Source organism: Alosa sapidissima, chromosome 15 (assembly GCF_018492685.1).
Source record: "Alosa sapidissima isolate fAloSap1 chromosome 15, fAloSap1.pri, whole genome shotgun sequence".
Taxonomy (NCBI): Eukaryota; Metazoa; Chordata; class Actinopteri; order Clupeiformes; family Clupeidae; genus Alosa; species Alosa sapidissima.
Window position 1 is genome coordinate 30,190,108 of NC_055971.1, and position 22,265 is coordinate 30,212,372.

Consider the following 22,265-nt stretch of genomic DNA (forward strand, 5'->3'; position numbering starts at 1 on the left):
CAACTCTACCTTTATATGGCTCTGGGGGTACCTTCTGCTTCAACTGTTGACGACAGGGATCAATGTCCAAGCCACAATATGTGACGACTAGGGGTGAGACTGTGTTGGTTTATTTACACACTGAAAACAAACACAAGTGTTTTTTTTTTTTTCCAAGTCAAAACACAAAATAGTAATTTCACTGAGTAATTTTTTTTTTTTCGTCTACACAATACACAAAAAGGGTATTCAGATATTAGCATATAAACTATTCTTCCTGCAGCTCAATCTTAAAAAAGTGAGCTTAGTCTGGTGATAGCAAGACTACCTGTAAATCTCATTCAGTATCTATCTGTGTGATTCTTTACTGTAATTGTTCACAGTCAGTGAAAATTTGAATCACGTAGTTTACTGTCTTGCCTCCCTAACATGGGAAATGAAGAACATGAAGAAAAGAAAAACTTTTAATTTCTTTGCTGCTCACACTGGATGCATGGTGGTTAGAGAATGAATGTGCATATTGTAAATGTAGTGTTTTTTTTTTCCACATCAGCCACCTGACTATAACCTCAGCTGTAAGTCATATTGTGGGGGGGGGGGGGGGGGGGTGAATACTTTGTATAGGCATTGTATGTATCAATATACAGTACTATACACTATATAATATTATTACGTTGTATAATCAATAGGTCAATCATGTGTGTTTTTTTTACTATATCTGTGCCTGAGGTTCCTAATTCAAGTCAAGTGCAGAACCAAACAAGATAATAAATATATATCTTGTATCTTGAAGTTCCAGTATGTAAGAAACTTAAATATCTTCAACCCAACCTGCTGCTAACGAAGAAAAATGAATTGTTATTTAGTCAAGGTGAACTTTTCTCCACTGTGGAATGTAGAAGGGGATGCTACAAGTAGGGAGTTCAAAGGTACAGCATGCACATAGTTCGAATTACAGGGGGTACTGGGGGGTACTATACCCCCCAATGAAGACCCAGTACCGCCTAAAGAGACAGAAATATCAGTTTTGGGGGGGGGGTCAGATCATTTTTCTGATATTATGAAAAATATCATTACAGTTGGCTACAATACCAGTCAACTCCTATTTTCACTGTAGGAACATTTTAATGTAAAGCGATTTCAGACACCCCTATTATGGACCGTACCATTTTTAACCACCGTGGTGCATGATGCAACGGAGATAGAGAACGACTTCAACTTCTCAAGCAAGTGTCAATGTTGAATGACAAAACGCTAGGTAAATTCCTCAAGTAGGCTAAATTCTGCTGACGTGCATGGGTAAATGTAAGTTGCTAGCAGACGTCTAGCTTGTTGAAAATGTGTTATTTTACAACCTTCATGTATTAACATGTTTTGTTCTTTCATAGCTCTTGTAAAGGTGGCTTTTTGTAAAGATAATTCTTTTACTATACAGAATGGTATTGATTGATTGAAATAATTCAGTGGAAATGCATGGATTCCAGTTGCTGCTACTGGAAGAAACTGGAATCCATGCATTTCCACTGAATTATTTTTGGAATCTGATCCCTTATCATACCTGTTCATTCTTACTCGTTGCTCGACTTATCGTGACTAAATTCAAGATGGCTGCAAACGTTAAACTTCGTGAAGATGTTGTCTGTATAAATCGTCTTGTAAGTAAACTACCAGTGCTTTTTCAAAGTTCTCAATGTCTCGTTTTAAATGTCAGGGCCCTAGGAAGTCTACCAATGAAGTGTGGAGATACATTGAGCCTCGTAAATGGGTGTAAAACAGTGATTTATTTGCATGGCTAGCCCGATGCCGAAGCACCACTACTGAAAAAGTTGTTGGTAGCATCGGCTAACTAGCGCCAGATTTTGGAGTGCAGGGGACAAGTCGAGATGGGCTATGAGACATACGTTCACACTCGGTATCATGTTTCAATACACTTTAGGTCAATATCACACCGGAATTCTCCTTTAATGATATAGCATGTAAAAGTACACAGATTCACCGTTCTTTGATATAAATGCCTTTTTTTGTATTGAAATTAGTAACTAATTAAACGATTACTAATTTGTAGCATGAGTCAGTTCTAGACACAAAAGAATGCTTTTGCAGTGTTGCCTAGTGTGTTAGAATGTTTATAAGGGAGAAAGGAATCAGGCTGAACCAGAATGAACAAGGTGAAGCCAGAGAGCTCTGCCCACCAGAGGTGCTGTTAGCTGCAGTGATCTGCGATGTCATGCTTTCAGTGTGCATTGAAGTAGTTGGGGCAGTTGTTGGGGGTGTTGTTGGGGCCATAGTAGTTGCAACCGGGGCTGTAGTCGGAGGCTCCGCTGTGCTACTCGAGGCTCTTATGGATCTGGAGCAGACACCCACATTCCCCACTGCGTCCACAGCCACCAGCTCCACTTCCTCGGAGCAGCAGGAGGCCCTGTAAGTGGCCAGGGTCACGTTCAGTCCGTCCACTCCTGTCACCACGGTGGTGTTGAGGGTACCGCTGCCCTGGCGGACTGTGATTCTCGCGATGCCCGTCCCATTGCCATCCGTCAGGTTTGCGGAGAGTTCCCAGGAGAGAAGAGTACAGTTCCCAGTGCAATTAGCGTTAACGCTAACCACTTCACATGTGGGAGACAATATGTCGGTCGTCTGAAAGAGATTAATACAAATTCACTCAAGAATTGGTGTACGTCCTGTTAAAATAAATAAGATGTCCAAAGAAAGAATCTGGTCCTTTCACAGTGGCTGTCGTTTGTGTTGATGCCTGGGCTCCAAACAAAATACCTTTACCAAAGCAAGACCGTAGATTTCACTCAAAAGTATACTTCTAAAAAGAAGAGAGTTTCATCAAAAGATGATTTATTGGGTTCACCAGACTACATGCAAGCTAAAGTGCAAGTGCAAATACACATTGTTCTGAATCTGCCACCTACCCTGTGAATGATGTCATTTCCTATATATTCTTTGAACTCTGATTTTGCAAGTGGCACTGAGGATGGGATCACCTGAAACATGTTTTTTCTGCACTTGCACTTTAGATTGCATGTAGTCTGATGAAGCCAATAAATGACCCTTTGATGAAACTCTCAGTTTTATAAGTATACTGTTAAAATCGATGACTTGATTTAAGCGCAGTGAAATGACGAAATCTATAGACAAATGTGTTTAAAAGCTAAAAACTATTGGTTACACTGCGTTTGCGGGTAAAATAAAAGATCACCTTAGCAATGACTGTCAGGCGCTGAACAGCATAGTTGGAGTCTGAGCCTCCGGGAGCCTCAGCCTCGATGGTCAGCGTGACGTCGGTGCCTGAGGCTGTGTCCGAGGGAGCTGTTAGGGTCACTGTGCCCGCAGCACGACCTCCAGCTTCCAGGGTCACACTGCTGGGGAAAGAGGAGCTGAACCCGCGATCATTCCTCGCTTGGATGGTGAAGTTGCTACCAGACCCACTGGCATTAGAGGCTATGGTGAAGGGGATGGTGAGGTTTGTGCCAGGCTCCCAAGAGTCATTCACCAGTGCCTATGGGGGACCATGTGCAACAGAGATCAGTACCAGTTGCTTAAAGAAGACAGAAATATCTGAAAGTCATATCGTATAGGGATGGACTCACAGACACAGTCACTGTGACTCCAGAGGTCCTTAGCTGAGTAGACGTCTGTCTCTGAAACAGGTTATGTGACGTCCTGGACGCTACACCGGTTAGCCCTGTGACACGAACTGCAAACTCGCCCTCGGGTAGTCTGTCCACAGTCACCAGGTAGTCGCCCTGGCCTCTGTCTTCCACTGTTGTGTTGACAGGCTGCGCACCAGACGTTGGAACCAACTCGACCCCAGTGAGACTTACGGACTCACCCGTTACGGTCACAAAAAGTGTGGCATTCTTATCTACAAGAGAAATATTGATTCAGTAAAAGTCCCAGCAGTGCTTTTGGGCTGGAAACAGAGACTGTTTTTGCCTGTGATGTACTGTATGTTGTCTTACTAGCAGATGGCCGTCCTGATAAGATTTGAAATCCAGGTTGCGGTTCCATAAATATCTCCACAAAGTCAAAGAGGAAGTCTATGCCACTCTGACCTGGAAATAAGAAGATATTTGTATTACGTAGATACATTCCGTCTCTGTAATATGACTATTTCAGACCACTTTCTTATCATTATATCAAATGTGTCATTGCATTTGTATTTTAATTTGGAGCTTAAAATATACTCAGTATACACAGATTGCTTCTGCCCATATTATCTCTAGAACTGCTTTATCTTCACGAATGGCATTGGCATAGGTTACACTAATACAGTATATGCCTCAATATGAAATCCTTTAACCATTCCGTTCAAAGATAAAATGCAGTACAGCTTAGCATTACGATAGGCACTTTGCATAGAACTGTAGACTTTTCCAGCACACACACGGCCCAACAGGTCCAGGTTTTGCGCCTATAGCATGACGTCTTTGATGTGTCCTTTTGATACCAATACCAACCTATCACTTTGACGGTGTAGGCCTGTGTGGAGTCCACACGGATCTCCCACACCCCTCCCTGCTCAGTGGTGTTCAGACGCACAGTCCTGAAATTCCCCGCCGTCTGGATGCTTCCCAGAGCTCCAGAGAATTCAGTATTATTCTGGGTCGCACCTGTGAGAAAATTCAGTACCATCTCAGAAAAGTACCTACTAATATGTTGTATTTGATTTCGTTTTTTATAGTAAATTTAGTATTTTAGTATCATGTTTATCTTCTACTGTTTCTTAGCCTAGAAATCTAGACGCACCCTAGCGGTGGCAAATTAATTTGCTCAGCCTGTACGTCTAGTATCAAACCATAGGGATTTCTATTGGCTGACGCCGTGGACGTCATCCAATCACAGCGCTCGATTTTGTTAGAGAGTCTTAAGGCGGGCTTAACAGGATAACGACAGTCCTGCGATGGTGAACAACAAGGAAGGTGTCTATGGCGAACGAAGAGCGGTTGTTTGAATCGGCGTTGGAGTCAACTTTGGAGGAGTTGGACTTGTGCTTTTCTTTGAAAGTTGAGCAACACAATGCACTTAAGTCATTCCTTTCGAAGAAGGATGTATTTGCCATTTTGCCGACCGGATACGGATATGGTCGTAGCGCTGGCCTATTGCATGCCTAGGCAGTTTGAAAGACAATTCTCTGCCCGCCCCTTGGATTAAGCGAGGTGAATGGTTCGATTCCAGACTATACATTTCAATGATATAGGATGGCCCGCCAGGCTAACTGTTTCTATTGTACAGTGGAGTTTTCTTATATGTATATTACTTTTTCTGCTGTAAGTGCATGTTGTGTGTGATGTCTGTATGCTACGGAGACCTTGAATTTCCCCTTGGGGATCGATAAAGTATCTATCTATCTATCTATCTATCTATCTATCTACTAGCCTGTCTAAATACTTTCACTCACTGTTTACTGTATTTCATTTTGTGCTACTGGGCACCCTCTAATTGTCACTACAGCATTTGTATTATACAGTACACAACGTTATTATACACAGCTGTATCATACACCACTGTTGTAAATACTACTCATGCCATGGCTTGCACCCTTTCCACTGGACTGTACATGTGGATTTGCTTACAAACCAAAACATAGGAACCGGCAAAGATAATCTTTAAAGAGCAATGTTGACTGACAAGGTAATATCACACGATTTCATTCTAGTAAGCTATTGCACAATTCGCCACATTCACCCGGCGGCCATTATGAGATTGAGGGGTACACAGCAGTTTGCAAACGGAGTGCATTACCACGACCATCTGCTGGACTGAGGTGTAATGACAAGTGTACCGCTCAGCCTCGTAATGGCCGCCGGGTGAATAAGGCAAATTGTCGTAAAGGCTGAATAAGGCTGGTTCTCAGTAGATGGATAAGACAGTAGTGGAAGGCACACCATTCTCCCTGCTACAAGATAAGTTAGTGTATATGTCTACCAACAAAATGACTTCAAAGCTGTAATATCAAGGTAAAAAAACTGGATGCACAGAATGTCTTTAAGTGAAAAAATGGCACAGTTCAAAAGCAGAACATGTATAAAGAGTTTTATCCGCTCACCTGTAGGGCTGATGATGGTAAATATGGGCGAGCTGCCTGTGATGTACACTGTCAACTTTCTCAAAGAGTCGTCCACAATGAAGGAGAAATTTTCAGCTTTACCAGGGTTCCTCACAGCCTGAAATATGGTCACCTAATCCAGAGTGAAGATGGGCAATACTAAATATGGTAATCTAAACCCAGAGTGAAGATGGGCAATACTAAATATGGTAATCTAAATCCAGAGTGAAGATGGGCAATACTAAATATGGTAATCTAAACCCAGAGTGAAGATGGGAAATACTAAATATGGTCATCTAATAAACTCAGAGTGAAGATTGGAAATACTAAATATGGTCATACTTTTTTCGCTTTTTTTCTCATGAGTGCTATTCCGTGATCCATGTCTGAATTCAGATGCAAGAGGTAATTTAACCAACTAGAATAGCTAAAATCACTAGTATGCAGCGGCACTGTAGTCAATTCAATTAGTAAATCAAACTGTTGATAAAACATTAATTAAGACACTACCTATGTTTACTTTGATAAGTGTGTATAGAATTGGACATTTAGAACAGGATGCAAACTAAGTATTGCAATGGAACAACAATGGTGCCAAAGAGGCATCAGCTCTGAGAATATAACATAATTATTTTCATCAGAGGGAACCCCAGGTGGGAAGGCCATGTGAAATGAAGGAATGCTGTGGTAGAAGTGGTCAGCCCTCTTGTTCATTACCAGAGCTGAACTAGTGGAGTCTTCGATAATGCTAGTGGCCTGCGGCAGGTCCTCTTTGGTGACTTGGATGGCCTGGCCTCCTGACGCCAGGGCCAGCTCCTGGTAGAGCTGAATGGACGACTGGTCAAAGAAGCGCAGTCTTTGGTTCTGCTGGTCGTCATTGGGCATTCTGCGTCTGCGGGCCCCACTTAATACCCCTGTCAGCATGGAGTTTACCTGGAGAGAGTGGAACAGAGATGTCAACTACAGTGGAATTGGACACTTAGGTAGTTTTGTTTTGTAGCTTTTTTTTCATGTTAAACATTAAAATATTGAGTTATATATGAGCCGAACTAAGTCTAACTATTTGAACTATTAAAAATAACACCTACCACTGATTGAGTCCTTTCAATTAGTGCACGAACAGTGCTCCTCAGGTGGTCATCTTTTGCCGTTGCATCAGTGAAAAGAAATATTTTGGATGACGGTGGTGCACCTGTTAAAGCCAGCTGTAACCACGGAAACCACAGAACCACCAGAAAAGAATGAAGCACGGTCAGATAAACCTCATACTATGTTGATGACACCTGACACTGTATAATGGGATGCCTTCAATCAGCAGATCAACAGTCAGTCAGCAATTCAACATGTACATTCCACGTGTGTATTTTTCCATTCTATCTCTATGGTTACCTACCTGCTGTCTCAATGGTCACATACCTGTAGACCTGACAGGCTCAATTCAGGGAAGTCTCCTCCTCCAGTTGCTGTGAGAGCGTTGACTTGCGCTTTGAAAATGTCTGCATCCGTTGTCCTTATAAGAGGGCCAAAGTCTGAAAATTTTTTTCAGTGGTTCAGTGTCAAGTTCTCCACAATCTCCAGTTATGTCTGTATGCTGTCAAAATGGAAATTTGAATGGATTCTGTTGATGGTACCTGGATCATTGAATGGCACCAGAATGTAGGCAGGGGGTTCGTCTGGTGTTCCCCTCCTGCTGTCTATGATGCTCGAGGTCACCCTTTTGACCTCCACAATGTCATTAGCCATGCTCCCAGTAGTGTCGATGACAAAGCACAGAACAGAAGAGGACCGTGTCACTCCCATCAACCTGTCACAGTAATGAGGATGATTAAACATGAAAAATGGTGGTTATTTCAGAGGGAAAATAAAAATGTGCCCTCTGTGTATACTGCAAAGCAATGCAGTGATGTATTTATTAAAAACGGAAAAAACAAACAAACAGTATACTCTTGATTATGTTGTTATAATTAAGCATGTCATAACACTGAGAAAATACAAAGAAACACATTATGAACCTAAAAACATTGTCTTTCCATGTGTATCTGTAAAAATGAATATCCACCATCCGTGGATGGTTTGACTCCCTGTCTGTTTCACCGACCAGGACTGCAAGAAATCTAGGAGTTGTTCTCGACAACCAACTAAACTTCTCAGATCATGTTGCCTCAGTCGCCCGGTCATGCCGTTTCGCACTCTACAACATACGGAAAATCAGGACTTACTTGACTCAAGATGCTACCCAACTTCTGGTTCAGGCAATAGTCATCTCACGACTCGACTACTGCAATGCCCTCCTGACAGGTCTCCCAGCCTGCGCAGTGAAACCACTTCAGATGATCCAGAACGCGGCGGCGCGCCTGGTCTACAACCAAGCACATGTTACCCCGCTGCTCATCCAGCTACACTGGCTACCTATGGCGGCCCGCATCAAATTCAAGTCTCTAACGCTTGCCTACAAAGTAGTCTCCGGTTCTGCTCCCACCTACTTGAATGCCCTCATACAGACTTACACTACCTCCAGACCGCTGCGCTCCTCTGACGAACGACGTCTAGCTCTACCACCGGTACGCTCAAGCCAATCCAAACTTTTCTCATCTGTTGTTCCTCGTTGGTGGAACACACTGCCAGTTCCTACAAGGGCAGGGACATCCTTCTCCACTTTCAAAAAACTCCTGAAGACCCAGCTCTTTAGAGAACATCTACTCTCATAGCAACACTTACAACAAGCCTTGCTGATCCTAGCACTCACCAGCCGTTTTAAACTGACAAATGACTGTTAAAAACAGCACTCACCGACGCACTTATTCTTACTGTACTCTAATGTTTTTAAACTGTCCTAAAATTGTGAGAATTGTTCTAAAACTTACTGTTTGCCATGTTGTTAGTCGCTTTGGTTAAAAAAAGCGTCAGCCAAATGTAAAAAATTTAATGTAATTTTGCATTTATAAGATTCAAAACTGTCAAGATAATTATAGAAAACTGTCTGGTAACACTTTACTTGACAGTATCGAGTGACATGACTCATCATGCCTAACTTGTTATGACAAAACCTGAATGTCACTTAATAACAGAATCGTAATGTGATAAACGTTTATGACTTGTTTATGACACATTCATGACAGTGTCATGTCACTCTTATATCGATACTGTTAAGTAAAGTGTAACCAACTGTCTTCTTTAATTTAACAAACTGTTTAAAAATGGACAACGCACAATAACTTGCATATAGTAGTAATATCAGTTGGACTCTCACACACCAACACCCCGGCCCATTTAAAGAGCACCAAAAATGGGTGTGGCCCAAATTAACTCATTACTCACACCTGCAGACAATTACTCAGCTAATAGCCAGGTGTATGTGCAAAAAGGCATTCAATTAAAATGGTGTCTTAAAACAGAGAAGATGAGTCAGCATCTTCACAGTATCACAGTTTCATAATCCCAATGCTGCAAGTAAAAGCACTTTTCTGAAGTACAGAGCAGGCTTAAGAGCACTGTTGGGTCTAGTGTGTTGTGTCTCTTTTATTACAATCTAAATATCACTCATTTTGCTGAAAAAGCACCACAGCCAGATCCACAACAAGAGCATGGGCTTGTGCCCGGTATGGTGGTTTATGTGTATCAACCATACTGTAGGTATCAACATGATAAATTCATTTTGAATTTCCCCTTGGGGATCAATAAAGTATCTATCTATCTATCTTTCTATCTATCTATCTATGATAGGCTACTGTAAGTCACTTAGGGTAAGTGTACCCCCCCCCCCCACACACACACACACACACCCCAGTACCTTAGGAAGTCTTGATCCCCAGCAGCCCCCCTGATGTCCTGCAGGAGTTCTCTGGTGGCAGCGGTGGCTACCTCCACAGCCACAGGATGGAGGCCACCGTGTATCGAATCCTCGTCGTCTTTGTTGATGCCGCCCTTTGGCGGATGTAAACTACTTAGATCAGGAAAGCCTCCGTGACTGCACTTACCTGTGTACACAATACACACTTTTTACATTTGTTCTGAGTGTGTGGCATTTGTTTTGTTTTCAAAACTTTGCTTTCATAGCTTTGCGCTTTACCGTCTGGTTTTGTCAATCCAAAGTATCCAGTGGTGAGCAGCTGGTCATTCAGGATGCTTTGCAGGATGTTATTACAGTTTTGTCCATCACACTCTCCACATGTTGGGGTTTTTTCATCTAAAAAAAGAGCCATGGTTTCCATTTCAGGGCCTAGCAATCTCAGATTAAGGGACCTGTATTTCTATTATTGTTTATACGCCAGTATCAAATATGTACCCTCTTATCAGAAGGCCTGCTCTGAAATGTATGTAAATGAAAATAATGTGAAGTTGCAAGCTCCCATGTTTGTTTACGCATAAGAAGTCTGGCCAAGTAAAACCATGATACCATATCTCCTTTAAAAACTGTCCGGCAGAGAAAACCTATCCTGAGTCGATTGCAATTAATGGTGAGGAAAACGGTGTAGTCACTGCACAACACTTGAAAATAAATATTGAACAGATTACCTGCAATGTTTCTTATTATGACATCTGGTTTGATTAAGGATGAGAAAGGAACCCTTTTACCCATCTCAATCCAGTTACTATGGCTGTAAAAGTCCTGTAAGACATTTCCCCAGAGTCATTTTTAAAAGAATAAAACATGTCTGATGACTGTGAACTATCTATTTCTATTATTAAAAATAAACAAAACATAAAAGCCCAAATTACTTGTAAGGTGTGTAGGGTTACTCCCAGTGTCCATCTGGCTGCAATAAAGTTCTCCAACCTAATGTTTGCCTTCACTGCCTCCAAACCAGTTTTGATGCGCTCACGGCCTCTTAAAATCTGCTCATTGTCAAAATGGTGCTCGGGTGAGAGGACGAAGGCAACATCTGTAGCAGCATTGCCAAATCGAATGGTTTTAATTGAAGTCTGAAAGGGTTTGGCAGAGTCGGCGGCTGCACAAGCCATTGCCAGGGACTCAGCTGAAAGTGGACCTGTCTGAAAGAAATTTAAAAAAGAGGAAAAAATGTCAATTTTTTTAAAGAGGAAAAAAATTCACATTTTTTAACATTTTTTTTCTGCATTTTACCCATTAATGGTTAGTTACAGTTTTTCTCAGTCGCTTTGGTGCTTCTCTCACATCACTATTAACATTTGCACAGCAGTTAGTGCAATTCTCAAAACAATTAGTGCAAACTGCAAAACCTAGTGGATGACCTGCAAAAGCACGTCACTTGCTCAAAATGGATAGTCCATTCCTCAAAAGCAGGTATTCATGTCAATGAAACTGTCAGTGTCATCAAAATTAGAAGTCTTGACACCATCGTTTATGGACAAGACAGTCAAATGGCTTTGTCATGTTTTCATTATGACAGTTCTCTCAGTGTTTTCCAATGCAAAAAAAGGTCAGAACTCGGTGACACTACCTGAACATGCTCAAGACAGCACTATACAGCACTTGCACAGCCATTTGAAAACTACAGTAAAGTTACACATTGCTGTAGTTAGGTGAGTAAGTGAGTACAAGACACTGAATACGTACATTTTTACTGTATGCTCTTTGCAATTCTACAGCATTGTGACAGAATTTGATAACTAGTTCAACAATTTTGTATGTAATGACTCAAGCAATGAAATGAAGACTATTAGTTTTATTTGGAACGACTATTCAGCATTCATAAGTATAGTTCATTTTGACTGACATGACATAAGCAAATGATAATGTTAAAAAACAGCAGAGAATTGTATGAAAGCAACTGATACATGTCCAAAAGTATTTGCAATTTGTTCAGAGGAAGGAGAAATTGCTACTATGATGTGCACAAATGACTAAATGTTGTGGAGGTTGAACTAATAGTTATGAGAATTTTCATTCTGATCTGAAAAAAGCACCAAAGCGACTGAGAAAAACTGTAACACACACAAACACACACGCACAGTGGTTAGTGCACGCACGCAAACACACACGCACAGTGATTAGGGAACACACACAAACACACACGCACAGTGGTTAGTGAACACACACAAACCCAGAGTACTAAGCAGGCACTGCTGCGTTAGTGTGGAACTCCGCCTTACTCAAGGGCAACTCTGCCATGGTTGTGGACATGGGAGAGTGGTGTTCACCCAGCCATGTTCAACTTAAAATTTTCCTACCAGTCAGTGATCAAACCGGCCACCCTTTGGCCACAAGTCTGATTCCTTAACCAGTATAGGCCACAGCTGCCCCTCAAAGCATCAACATACATGACACTGACACATGAAAGAGAAAAAAAACAATCAAATGTCTGTAGGTGTGCATAAAGTACCACAGATGCCTGTCTCACCGGCAGCACAAAGTCCCTTCCCTCAGCCTTTGCCAAAGTCCTGCAAGCCTCTGCTGAAACGTTTAGAATTGCGGTTTCTGTCATCTGCTGATGGGTGGTGGTTCGAGGTTTTTCTGAGAAGAGCCATATCTTAAAGCACACAGTCTGGGTCTGAAGAAGGATGGCCAGTAGAAGAACCCTTCCAGTGAACTTCATTGTAAATTCTTCAAAACCAGAGGGAGAATATCATTACCTACTGTAAATGATGATCTCAATATAACAAATGTAAACGACAGTACAATCTCGAGCAGTATCCATAATCATTTATGATGTCATGCAAGCAGCACTTTACCTTGTGAGGTAAACTGGCCAAATACAAGAAGAACATCTGAGGATGTTTAGATAAGCACTAAGTGACGCATGAGGAAGTTCTTAAATGGAAATGGTGACAAAACTCAACGACACTTCCAGTCTCCCACAGATCTTTTACAGTTGATAACAAACAGGAATGTAGTAAAACATCCTGTTTGCAGAGAAAGACAAAGAATACTCTTTGTAGTCCACTGGTAGTGTTTATATTAGTGAACTTTAAGACTTAAAGGGATATAAGTAGACAACTGCTGCCATATTGGCGTTACAAAACTAACCCGATGCATTTCAATGGAGGATTTTCTCAACCTCATTTTTCTTACCTGCTACTTAAACTACACACTTGATATTTACTTACTTACATACATACATACAAGACAATAACAGGGAACAGGTGTGAGCAGAAACGGAGGGAAACTGACAAGACAGGAAGTGCAGACCATATATGGGAAAAGGGGTGGAGACAGTCACATGACAGCAGACAGGTAAACTTACCTAGCGTTCATGGGCACCGGAAAAAACATTGTCCCAATAAAAACATCATCATTCTGCATTATTCACGTCACGTAATGAGTCAGAGGTCGGAAACTGGGGCTAGATTTTGCTAACAGAGTTGCCCAGTTAGGTGGCTCGTCAACACTTTTGCCGTCACCTTGTAGTTCGTTTGTAGTCCATGTGGCCTATTCCAACAGTTTTAATGTGAACTTAGAATTTGCCATTTTTGTCACTTGAAAGCTGCATATCTTTCTTTCACAAGCGTCTTACACTATATTTTAAGCAAATACAGTTGTTTATTTAGGATTAGTGAGTGTATGTGGCACATGGGAATGTCAAGGACCGCCCCTGTGATTACTTTGTTTTTCCCACAGCAAGTGTTCATGTGCTTTGCCGTCAGAATGTGTGACAAACACGGATGCCACAACAAAGGTTAATGCCACCTTTGTTGTGGCATCCGTGTTTGTCACACATTCCGACACAGGGGCGGTCCTTGACATTCCCAAGTGCCATGAATGCACCAAGAGCACATGGGGAACAGGCAAAAGCAAACACAGGACAATACACAAAATGGCCACTAGGGTGGCACAAAGTCACTCAATCCAGCCCAGAGGAAAGAAAATGTTAAAATGAGAGCTCCTCTCTTTCTCAATTGTTTCTCCTAGACAATAATGAGATCACAGTGATATAAAAATGAGATTATTGCTTTTGTCTCCCGCTTCTCAGGTTTGTCTCCGGAGCAAAAGAGTTAAGTTATCTCAGTGTAGACTCCCTTTAATCCCTTTAATCTACAAATTCCCTCCCCAGGGAATTCACCGCGATTCTGCTGGTCGCGGTGTACATCCCCCCCAGCAACAAAAACAGTGACAGGAGCATGGCACTGAATGAGCTGTATCGGGCCGTCAGTGAACAACAAAGTGAACACCCGGATGCCTTCACAATCATCGCTGGAGACTTCAATCACGCCAATCTCAAAACTGTACTACCAAAATTTCACCAACATGTAAACTTCCCAACAAGAGGACAAAACACCCTGGACCTTGTTTACACCCCACAGAAAGAAGCCTACAAAGCCAAACCCCTCCCCCATATCGGGCAATCAGACCACATTAGCATCCTACTAATGCCCCGATACAGACAAAGAGCAAAAGTCACCAAACCGGTTCTGAAGGAGGTGAGAATGTGGCCGGAGGGGGCCGTCTCACAACTTCAGGACTGCTTTGAAACAACAGACTGGGATATCTTCAAAACAGCTGCCACCCACAACAACCACATTGACATTGAGGAATACACAGACACTGTGACCTCCTACATCACCAAATGCATCGATGATGTTACAGAAATAAAACACATCACCACTCGGGCCAACCAGAAGCCATGGCTGACAGGAGACGTCCACAGACTGCTGAGGGCCAGAGACAAAGCCTTCAGAGCTGGAGATGTAGCTGGCCTAAGAACAGCGAGGGCTAACCTGTCCCAGGGCATCAGGAAGGCAAAAAAGGATTACACAGACAAAATAACAAGACACTTCAAAGACAGCAGAGATGCACAGAGCCTATGGCAGGGCATACAGGCCATCACTGACTACAAGCCTGCGCCACGGAGCTGTGAGAACAACACCTCTCTGCTAAATGACCTGAACAGTTTTTTCGCCCGTTTTGAAGCACAAAATGACACTCACCCACAGAAAACCCCACCTCCCCCCCACGACCAACCCCTGTACCTGTCCTCTGCCAGCGTGAAGAGGACACTAGCCACCATTAACCCACGCAAAGCAGCAGGCCCAGACAACATACCAGGACGAGTGTTGAAGGACTGTGCAGAAGAGCTGAAGGATGTTTTTACAGACATTTTCAACACCTCTCTGGAGCAAGCAGTCATCCCATCACTTTTCAAAACTGCCACCATCATACCCGTGCCAAAGAAATCATCACCATCATGCTTCAATGACTACCGTCCTGTAGCACTCACGCCCATAATCATGAAGTGCTTCGAACGGCTAGTCATGTCACACATCAAAGCCACCCTACCCCCCACCCTGGACCCCTTCCAGTTTGCATACCGAGCCAAACGATCCACGGAGGATGCAATCTGCTCTGCCCTCCATCCAGCCCTCACCCACTTAGACAATAAAGACTCATATGTGAGAATGCTGTTCATAGACTTCAGTTCAGCATTCAATACCATAATACCACAACAACTCATCAGCAAACTGGACAAGCTAGGATTCAGTACCTCCCTCTGCAACTGGCTGCTGGATTTCCTGTTGCAGAGACCACAAGCAGTACGTGTCGGGAACAACACCTCAAGCACTCTGACCCTGAGCACGGGGGCCCCTCAAGGGTGTGTGCTCAGCCCCCTGCTCTTCACACTGCTAACACATGACTGTACAACCACTCACAGCTCCAACCATCTGGTGAAGTTTGCGGACGACACAACACTGGTGGGCCTCATCACTAAGGGCGATGAGGCTCACTACAGAGAAGAAGCAGACCTGCTGGCTAAATGCTGCAAAGACAACAACCTCCTGCTAAATGTCAGCAAGACCAAGGAGATTGTTGTCAACTTTCAGAGAGGCACAAACAACTGCCACCACTGTCCATCGACGGAGATGCTGTGGAGAGAGTGAGCAGCACAAAATTTCTGGGGGTGCACATCAGCGACGACCTCTCCTGGACCACCAACACAGCATCACTGGCGAAGAAAGCCCAGCAGCGCCTCTACTTCTTGCGCAAATTGAAGAAGGCAAGTGCCACGCCTCCTGTCATGACTACATTCTACAGAGGGACCATCGAGAGCATCGTCTCCAGCAGCATCACAGTGTGGGGCGGAAGCTGCACAGATCAGAACAGGAAGACCCTCCAGCGCACTGTTAACACAGCTAAGAGGATCATTGGAGCACCACTCCCCTCCCTGCAGGACATTTACACCACCCGCCTCACCCGCAAAGCACTAATGATTGTCAAGGATACAACCCACCCTGCACACGAACTGTTCAGCCTCCTGCCCTCTGGAAAGCGGTACAGGAGCCTCCGCTCCCGCACCACCAGACTGGCAAGTAGCTTCATCCACCAAGCAATCAGGATGCTGAACACTCTACCCACTCTCCCATCACTGACAGCCCCCCCCACCCACCAGCCAACCAGGAACCTAGGAAACTAGGATCCTGTCTACCAAACCCCCCCAGTTACTTCATGTAACTGTTAAGACTATAGAAATATACAACACAACTACCTCTATTTTTTTTTTAATATATGTCCTATATTTCTATTTTGATACATACATGTTCTATATTTCAGTCTTGCACTTTAATTTAATGTTTATTGTCTATGGCTATGTCCATAGTATGTCTATGTCTGTATTTAAAGCATGTCTATGTCTGCATGGGAGAGTAAGAAACGAAATTTCAATTCTTTGTATGACCAGTGCATGTAAAGAAATTGACAATAAAAGCCGACTTGACTTGAAATGAGATCTCATCAATATTTTAAATAATGCATATTGTCTAATTTATACATCTCATATTTTACTCAGGCTGATCCACCAGAGAGCTCTCTGTAAACTCATGCAATTCTCATTTCAGATCTATTTGGTAAATCTCAGATTAGGCTCCATCAGTTCTGTAAAAGAGATCTCTTCACAAGCTTGAAGCAGAAATGGCTGTATTCTGTTTTTAAAATGTATTGTTGTCATCAAATAATACACGGGTTTCCCGTTTACCAACAAAACTAGATGCGCGCGCAGACGTGGGCAGAAGACGCTTGGTGGCCGTCCACAACGTTATAAACTTAACCAAAATAGTTGGCTGCTGTAAGCTACAATCTGATTTTTTGTACACCCCTGTTGTCTCAATAACATCTCATTTCAGACTATATTTCAAAGTTTGCCGTTCATTTGAAATATTAATATAACATCGTATTTTGGCATTTTTGGCGAAGACATGCATTCCGTTAGGGATATTGAACATATTTAACATTCTCTAACCATTGTGATTTTGAATTGGTGCAGTTTTCAGCACAAAAATTCATTTTATTCTTTTGCTCTTTTGCATTGCTCTATGCTGTTCTATGGTGCTTTCTGCCTCTTGGTTGCGCACACATGTTTTCGTGACGTTGCATAGAAATCCATGTATAGTATTAGAAATTGGACGACATTTCATTTTTGAATTTGCAATATTTATTTGTTCGTTTATTCACCAAATTCACACGGCGGCCATCTTGTTTTGACGTCATGCTCAGGGTGGGAAGTTCGAGTTCTGTACCTGTAGTTGTGTGTGTGGATGTTGTGGATTGTATTAGTCACGAATATGTCTGCTGTGTGCCTGGGTGTAATTCCTACTACAAAAGACGGAAAAAAAGACAAAACACGTTAGTTCCACAGGTTCCTGACAGACACCAGATTGAAGAGAGAGTGGAATTCAAAAATTAGAAGAGACATTGGTACATTTTTCCAGGTAAGTGCATAATTATCTAGCTAGCCAACCGGTTAGCTTAACCTCAGGCTAATGTTAGTTATAAAGATATAAGCCACTTTGTAACGTTATCATGCTACTTGTTAGATCCGCATAATGGGTGTGATATAGGTCTTAATTTTCATGTAAGTGGTCTTAAAAAGGTCTTAAAAAGTCTTATTTGGGTTGGTCAAACCTGGGGAAACCCTGTAATGGAAAGAAGATACCGAAGGCTTTTTTTTTCATATTGAGTCAGCTTTACTGTACTTCCTTGTCCATAACTTGTCTAGGCTATGACACATTTTATTGTTCTTTGTCCTTTAGACAGTGCCTAGTGAGCTCGAACAACAAGGCTTTGGATCAGTTTACACCAGATTTGCTCTTCAATGAGACTGTGTGACATGTTCCAGCAATACTCATCACTTAAACCTCACAGATCACAGGAGAAATGTTCCTGTTGAAACCCACTATCAGAACTAAACAAGGCGACGCTGCATTTAGTTGTTATGCGTTCCAGCTCCCCGATGACAAAAAAGAATGCCCAAATTACTTTTTTGACATCAGGACTCTGAACTAAACTATTTTCAGATGCCTATTGTTTTTTTTACACTGAATAGGCTTAGTCCAACCAAAACAAGGTTTTGCCTAGCGGTAAGCTCACTCACTATGAGGTGAGGGAATTCAACAAACTTGTTTAAGCTTGACAAATATATCAATAAAATCTAATTTTCAATGGGGCAACATATAGCAAATGTGAGTGGTAGCTATCACATCCCCCATTCTGTGTTTAAGTGATTAGTGTCTGATGATTGTGCTGTATCAAAATTCCCAGTTATGAAAGCAGACGGTCAGACAAATGTATTTTTGAGTGGCTCACAAACTAACAATGTTCTATTTTCTGCTCTTCTCTCCCTCCTCCCTTTGGTTGGTTCCACCACCAGGATAAAAGATGCAGATTGACCAGCCCACACTTTCATCCACCATTGTACACAGTATGGCACACTTTGGCACAAGTTCAGTTTGTTTATGTTAATGTTTATTAGTTTATTTCTCCATGTTGTATGATTTATATATAGACTTAAATTGTCATTGTGCAGTTGGTCCGTACAATGCAATTTGCTTGTGCAGCTTTTAAAAACAATACTCACATACGCACTCACACAAAAAAAAGAAGAATACACATTATAAAAAGAACATATCAAGGCATTAACATGGTTCCATTGCTTGAAGTCCATTTTAAAGTGCAACTGTGTAAGCTCCCATTGCTTAAAGTCCATTTTTAAAGTACAACTGTTTTGCTTTGTTTTATAAAATAAAAGTTTGAAATGCTATGGAGTGCCCTATTTTTTGACCCTCAAACTGATATCTCAATTGTAACTCCTACTTCTCAACAATTTCACATTGCAATGTCTCTTCATTTGCTCTATTATTTCTCCTAAGGAGAAACAAGTTGTAAGTGAGACTACACTCAAACATATAAGAGATCTCCCGTATTTCTCCTGCTTCTCCAACTAATATCTCTTATGTGACTCCATCTGCTCTATTATTTCTCCTAAGGAGAAACAAGTTGTAAGTGAGACTATACTCAAACATATAAGAGATCTCCCATATTTCTCCTGCTTCTCAAACTAATATCTCTTATGTGACTCCTACTTGTCTCATTGCTATGTGTCTCATCTTTTGCTTGTTTTATTTCTTCTAAGGCAAAATTAGAAGAAATAACTGTGACAAAAGTAATACTTAAATGATTCTTAAAAGAGAATCACCATTTTGCCTCCTTAGCAACAGAAGGGATACAAATGAGAAGCAAAAGTTTCCTCCAGATCCTGACAGATATAGATTTAACAGAAACTACCAAATAATGTTTCTAAATGTACAATCTGCTTGAAGTAAGCAATTATTAAACTTACCGACAATGCTTTTCGAGGGCTTAAACATATAGGATGTGGACAGATGATAATTCAGCAAATAACTCAAAAATGTGCTGATGCTTATCAAGATGGTTGTCCTGGTTGCTATGCCATAAATCAAACAAAACAGTACAGATAACAAATGCACATTAGAATGAACCACTAGATGTCATTAAACTGCCTATAGACCCTTTCAACAAGGTAAACAAAAACAATGCTTGAACGTTCTATTTGGGCCCCAATCTACTTCCTCTGCATTAAGATAACATATGGAATGTTAAAAAGGAAGTCTTGTGGGGCCAACTATGATGCTGATAATGGAACTCTCTTGAAAGGGTCTATAACTGTAATTAATTTGCCAGAGGCAGAACAAATACAGTGTGTCACAACAGTGAGTACACCCCTCACATTTCTGCAAATAATTTATTATATCTTTTCATGGGACAACACTGAAGAAATTACACTTTGATACAATGTAAAGGAGTGAGTGCAGCTTGAATAACAGTGTACATTTGCTGCCCCCTCAAAGTCAACACACAGCCATTAATGTCTAAACAGCTGGTAACAAAAACGAGTACACCCCTAAGTGAAAACTTTGGCACATTTCTCAGATCAGAATGGTAATTCTCAAAACTGTTTGTTCAAACTCCATATCATCTTATCACTTGTGCACGTCACTGAAGCAGTTTCTCCCCATTTTGAACAAATAGCAATGCTTTTGTACATCCATGCAGCTGATTTGATCAAATAGCAATGCATCCATGCAACTGATTTTGTGCAGAAGTCTGCTGGTTTTTTTTTTTACATTTTCATGTAATGTCCACTAATGTCATGTTGGTCAAAATGCACTATACTGGTTCCCTGCTGAATAGTCCCACCCCATACAACAAATTGGCCTTATATTTCATCACTTGTGTCATACATGCAAATGTGTTGAACTAGTTGCCATAACTGTTGTCATAGTCTGTCTAGCATATAAATATATATATAGATAGATAGATAGATAGATAGATAGATAGATAGATAGATAGATACTTTATTGATCCCCAGGGGAAATTCAAGTTGTAAATATGCACAATATGTGCTCTACCTGACAGACAGGGACGTCAGAATGTATAGAAAGATGTATTGACTGTGTATTGGCCATTTTTCATTTGCACAATGCTTTAAAAGCCGTTGTTTTCTTTATACTGTCACAATGTCTGTCATTACAAAAAATAAATAAATAGAAGATTGAAATAGAAATTAGAAATACTTACAGAGTAAACTTCACATTGACAACAAGACAAAACAGTTTGACTATCTTGATATGAACATGACTCAGCATGATACACACTTTTGTAGCTTATCAACTACGCAGTGCAGTTTGCAGTTTTGAGAAATGCACTAACTGTTGTGCAAATGATTATTATGATTCGAGAAAATGCACCAAAAGCGACTGAGAAAAACTGTAATAATGCAATCATTCAGCCTTCTCATTGCCCATTGAAGCAGCACTAAAGCCACCTGTTGCGAACTGCAGGAGTTGGTGCTTTTTGTGGGGGTCCATCCCTATGTTCTTTTCCCATTTACCAAGCCACGACTGTGTACGGAAATAATAATAATAATAATAATAATAATAATAATAATAATAAAAAATGTTGATGAAAAAACTTAAATGAGTAAGTGAATACAAGACACTGAATACGTACATTTTTACTGTATGCTCTTTGCAATTCTACAGCATTGTGACAGAATTTGATAACTAGTTCAACAATTTTGTATGTAATGACTCAAGCAATGAAAATGAAGACTAATAGTTTTATTGGGAACGACTATTCAGCATTCATAAGTATAGTTCATTTTGACTGACATGACATAAGCAAATGATAATGTTAAAAAACAGCAGAGAATTGTATGAAAGCAACTGATACATGTCCAAAAGTATTTGCAATTTGTTCAGAGGAAGGAGAAATTGCTACTATGATGTGCACAAATGACTAAATGTTGTGGAGGTTGAACTAATAGTTATGAGAATTTTCATTCTGATCTGAAAAAAGCACCAAAGCGACTGAGAAAAACTGTAATCAGGGATGGGCTGGGACAAAAAATCAGCCCTGATATTTTTGGTCTATGCGGCCCACACGCAACATGATTGGTCAGACACATTCCCTGCAGACAGTTTTTTTCATTTTTTTTTTTATTACCGGTAGGCCTATTACTATTGATATTTGATATTGTATTGATATTATTGTTATCATTACTATTTTGATTAATATTGGCCTATGAGGGTCCAGGGGTGCTGTTACTGTAAACACGGTAACACAGTTTGAGAGGGACAGAAATACCATAACAGAGCAAGCAGGGCTTGTCTTCTGTACTCAGCTAGGTGACATGAACATTGGCTACCTGCATACTTTGCTCACTTTGCAAACCTTCCATATCTATCTATTCAATCTATTCCTTCATCAGTACACTGACTCTGTTGATTAAGTGGACAGTGTTCGAGACAGTTTTTCGCAACAGTTTTTCTCTGCCTACGAGACATGCCATAACCTGCAAACAGTCAACAGATCAATATGCCGACCTGCCTGTTACATCTCATCGCCTAAATACTGTATCAGAGATGCACTCAAAAAGTCACAACTGAACTTGTCAAGTGCTACAAAGTGGAGACAAGTCAGCAGGGCTGTAGTCAAGACCACCTTTGTCGAGTCCAAGACAAGTCC

At 41.3% G+C, this 22,265-nt stretch overlaps 1 protein-coding gene and 1 long non-coding RNA gene across 3 annotated transcripts; one reads left to right on the forward strand and one right to left on the reverse strand.

Moving 5' to 3' along the window:
- Positions 1 to 1,936: 1,936 nt before the first annotated feature.
- Positions 1,937 to 12,760, reverse strand: LOC121684207 (von Willebrand factor A domain-containing protein 7-like). Of its 2 annotated transcripts, XM_042064174.1 has the most exons (16): positions 12,686 to 12,760; positions 12,355 to 12,557; positions 10,754 to 11,026; positions 10,550 to 10,643; positions 10,104 to 10,220; positions 9,825 to 10,011; positions 7,666 to 7,838; positions 7,451 to 7,563; positions 7,123 to 7,239; positions 6,752 to 6,967; positions 6,035 to 6,167; positions 4,446 to 4,598; positions 3,948 to 4,040; positions 3,576 to 3,850; positions 3,185 to 3,484; positions 1,937 to 2,613 (listed from the first exon to the last, which is right to left on the reverse strand). In XM_042064174.1, exons 2-16 carry the CDS (start codon positions 12,547 to 12,549, stop codon positions 2,089 to 2,091), a joined length of 2,964 nt encoding a protein of 987 aa, XP_041920108.1. In that variant the 5' UTR covers positions 12,550 to 12,557; positions 12,686 to 12,760; the 3' UTR covers positions 1,937 to 2,088. The 2 variants fall into 2 exon arrangements, with proteins under 2 accessions (XP_041920108.1, XP_041920109.1); XM_042064175.1 differs by lacking the exon at positions 12,686 to 12,760 and having other exon boundaries at positions 12,355 to 12,673.
- LOC121684208 lies at positions 4,047 to 21,456 on the forward strand. Its single transcript, XR_006023064.1, has 3 exons — positions 4,047 to 4,351; positions 18,745 to 18,747; positions 21,443 to 21,456. It is a non-coding gene; the product is annotated as an uncharacterized LOC121684208 (long non-coding RNA).
- Positions 21,457 to 22,265: the final 809 nt, after the last annotated feature.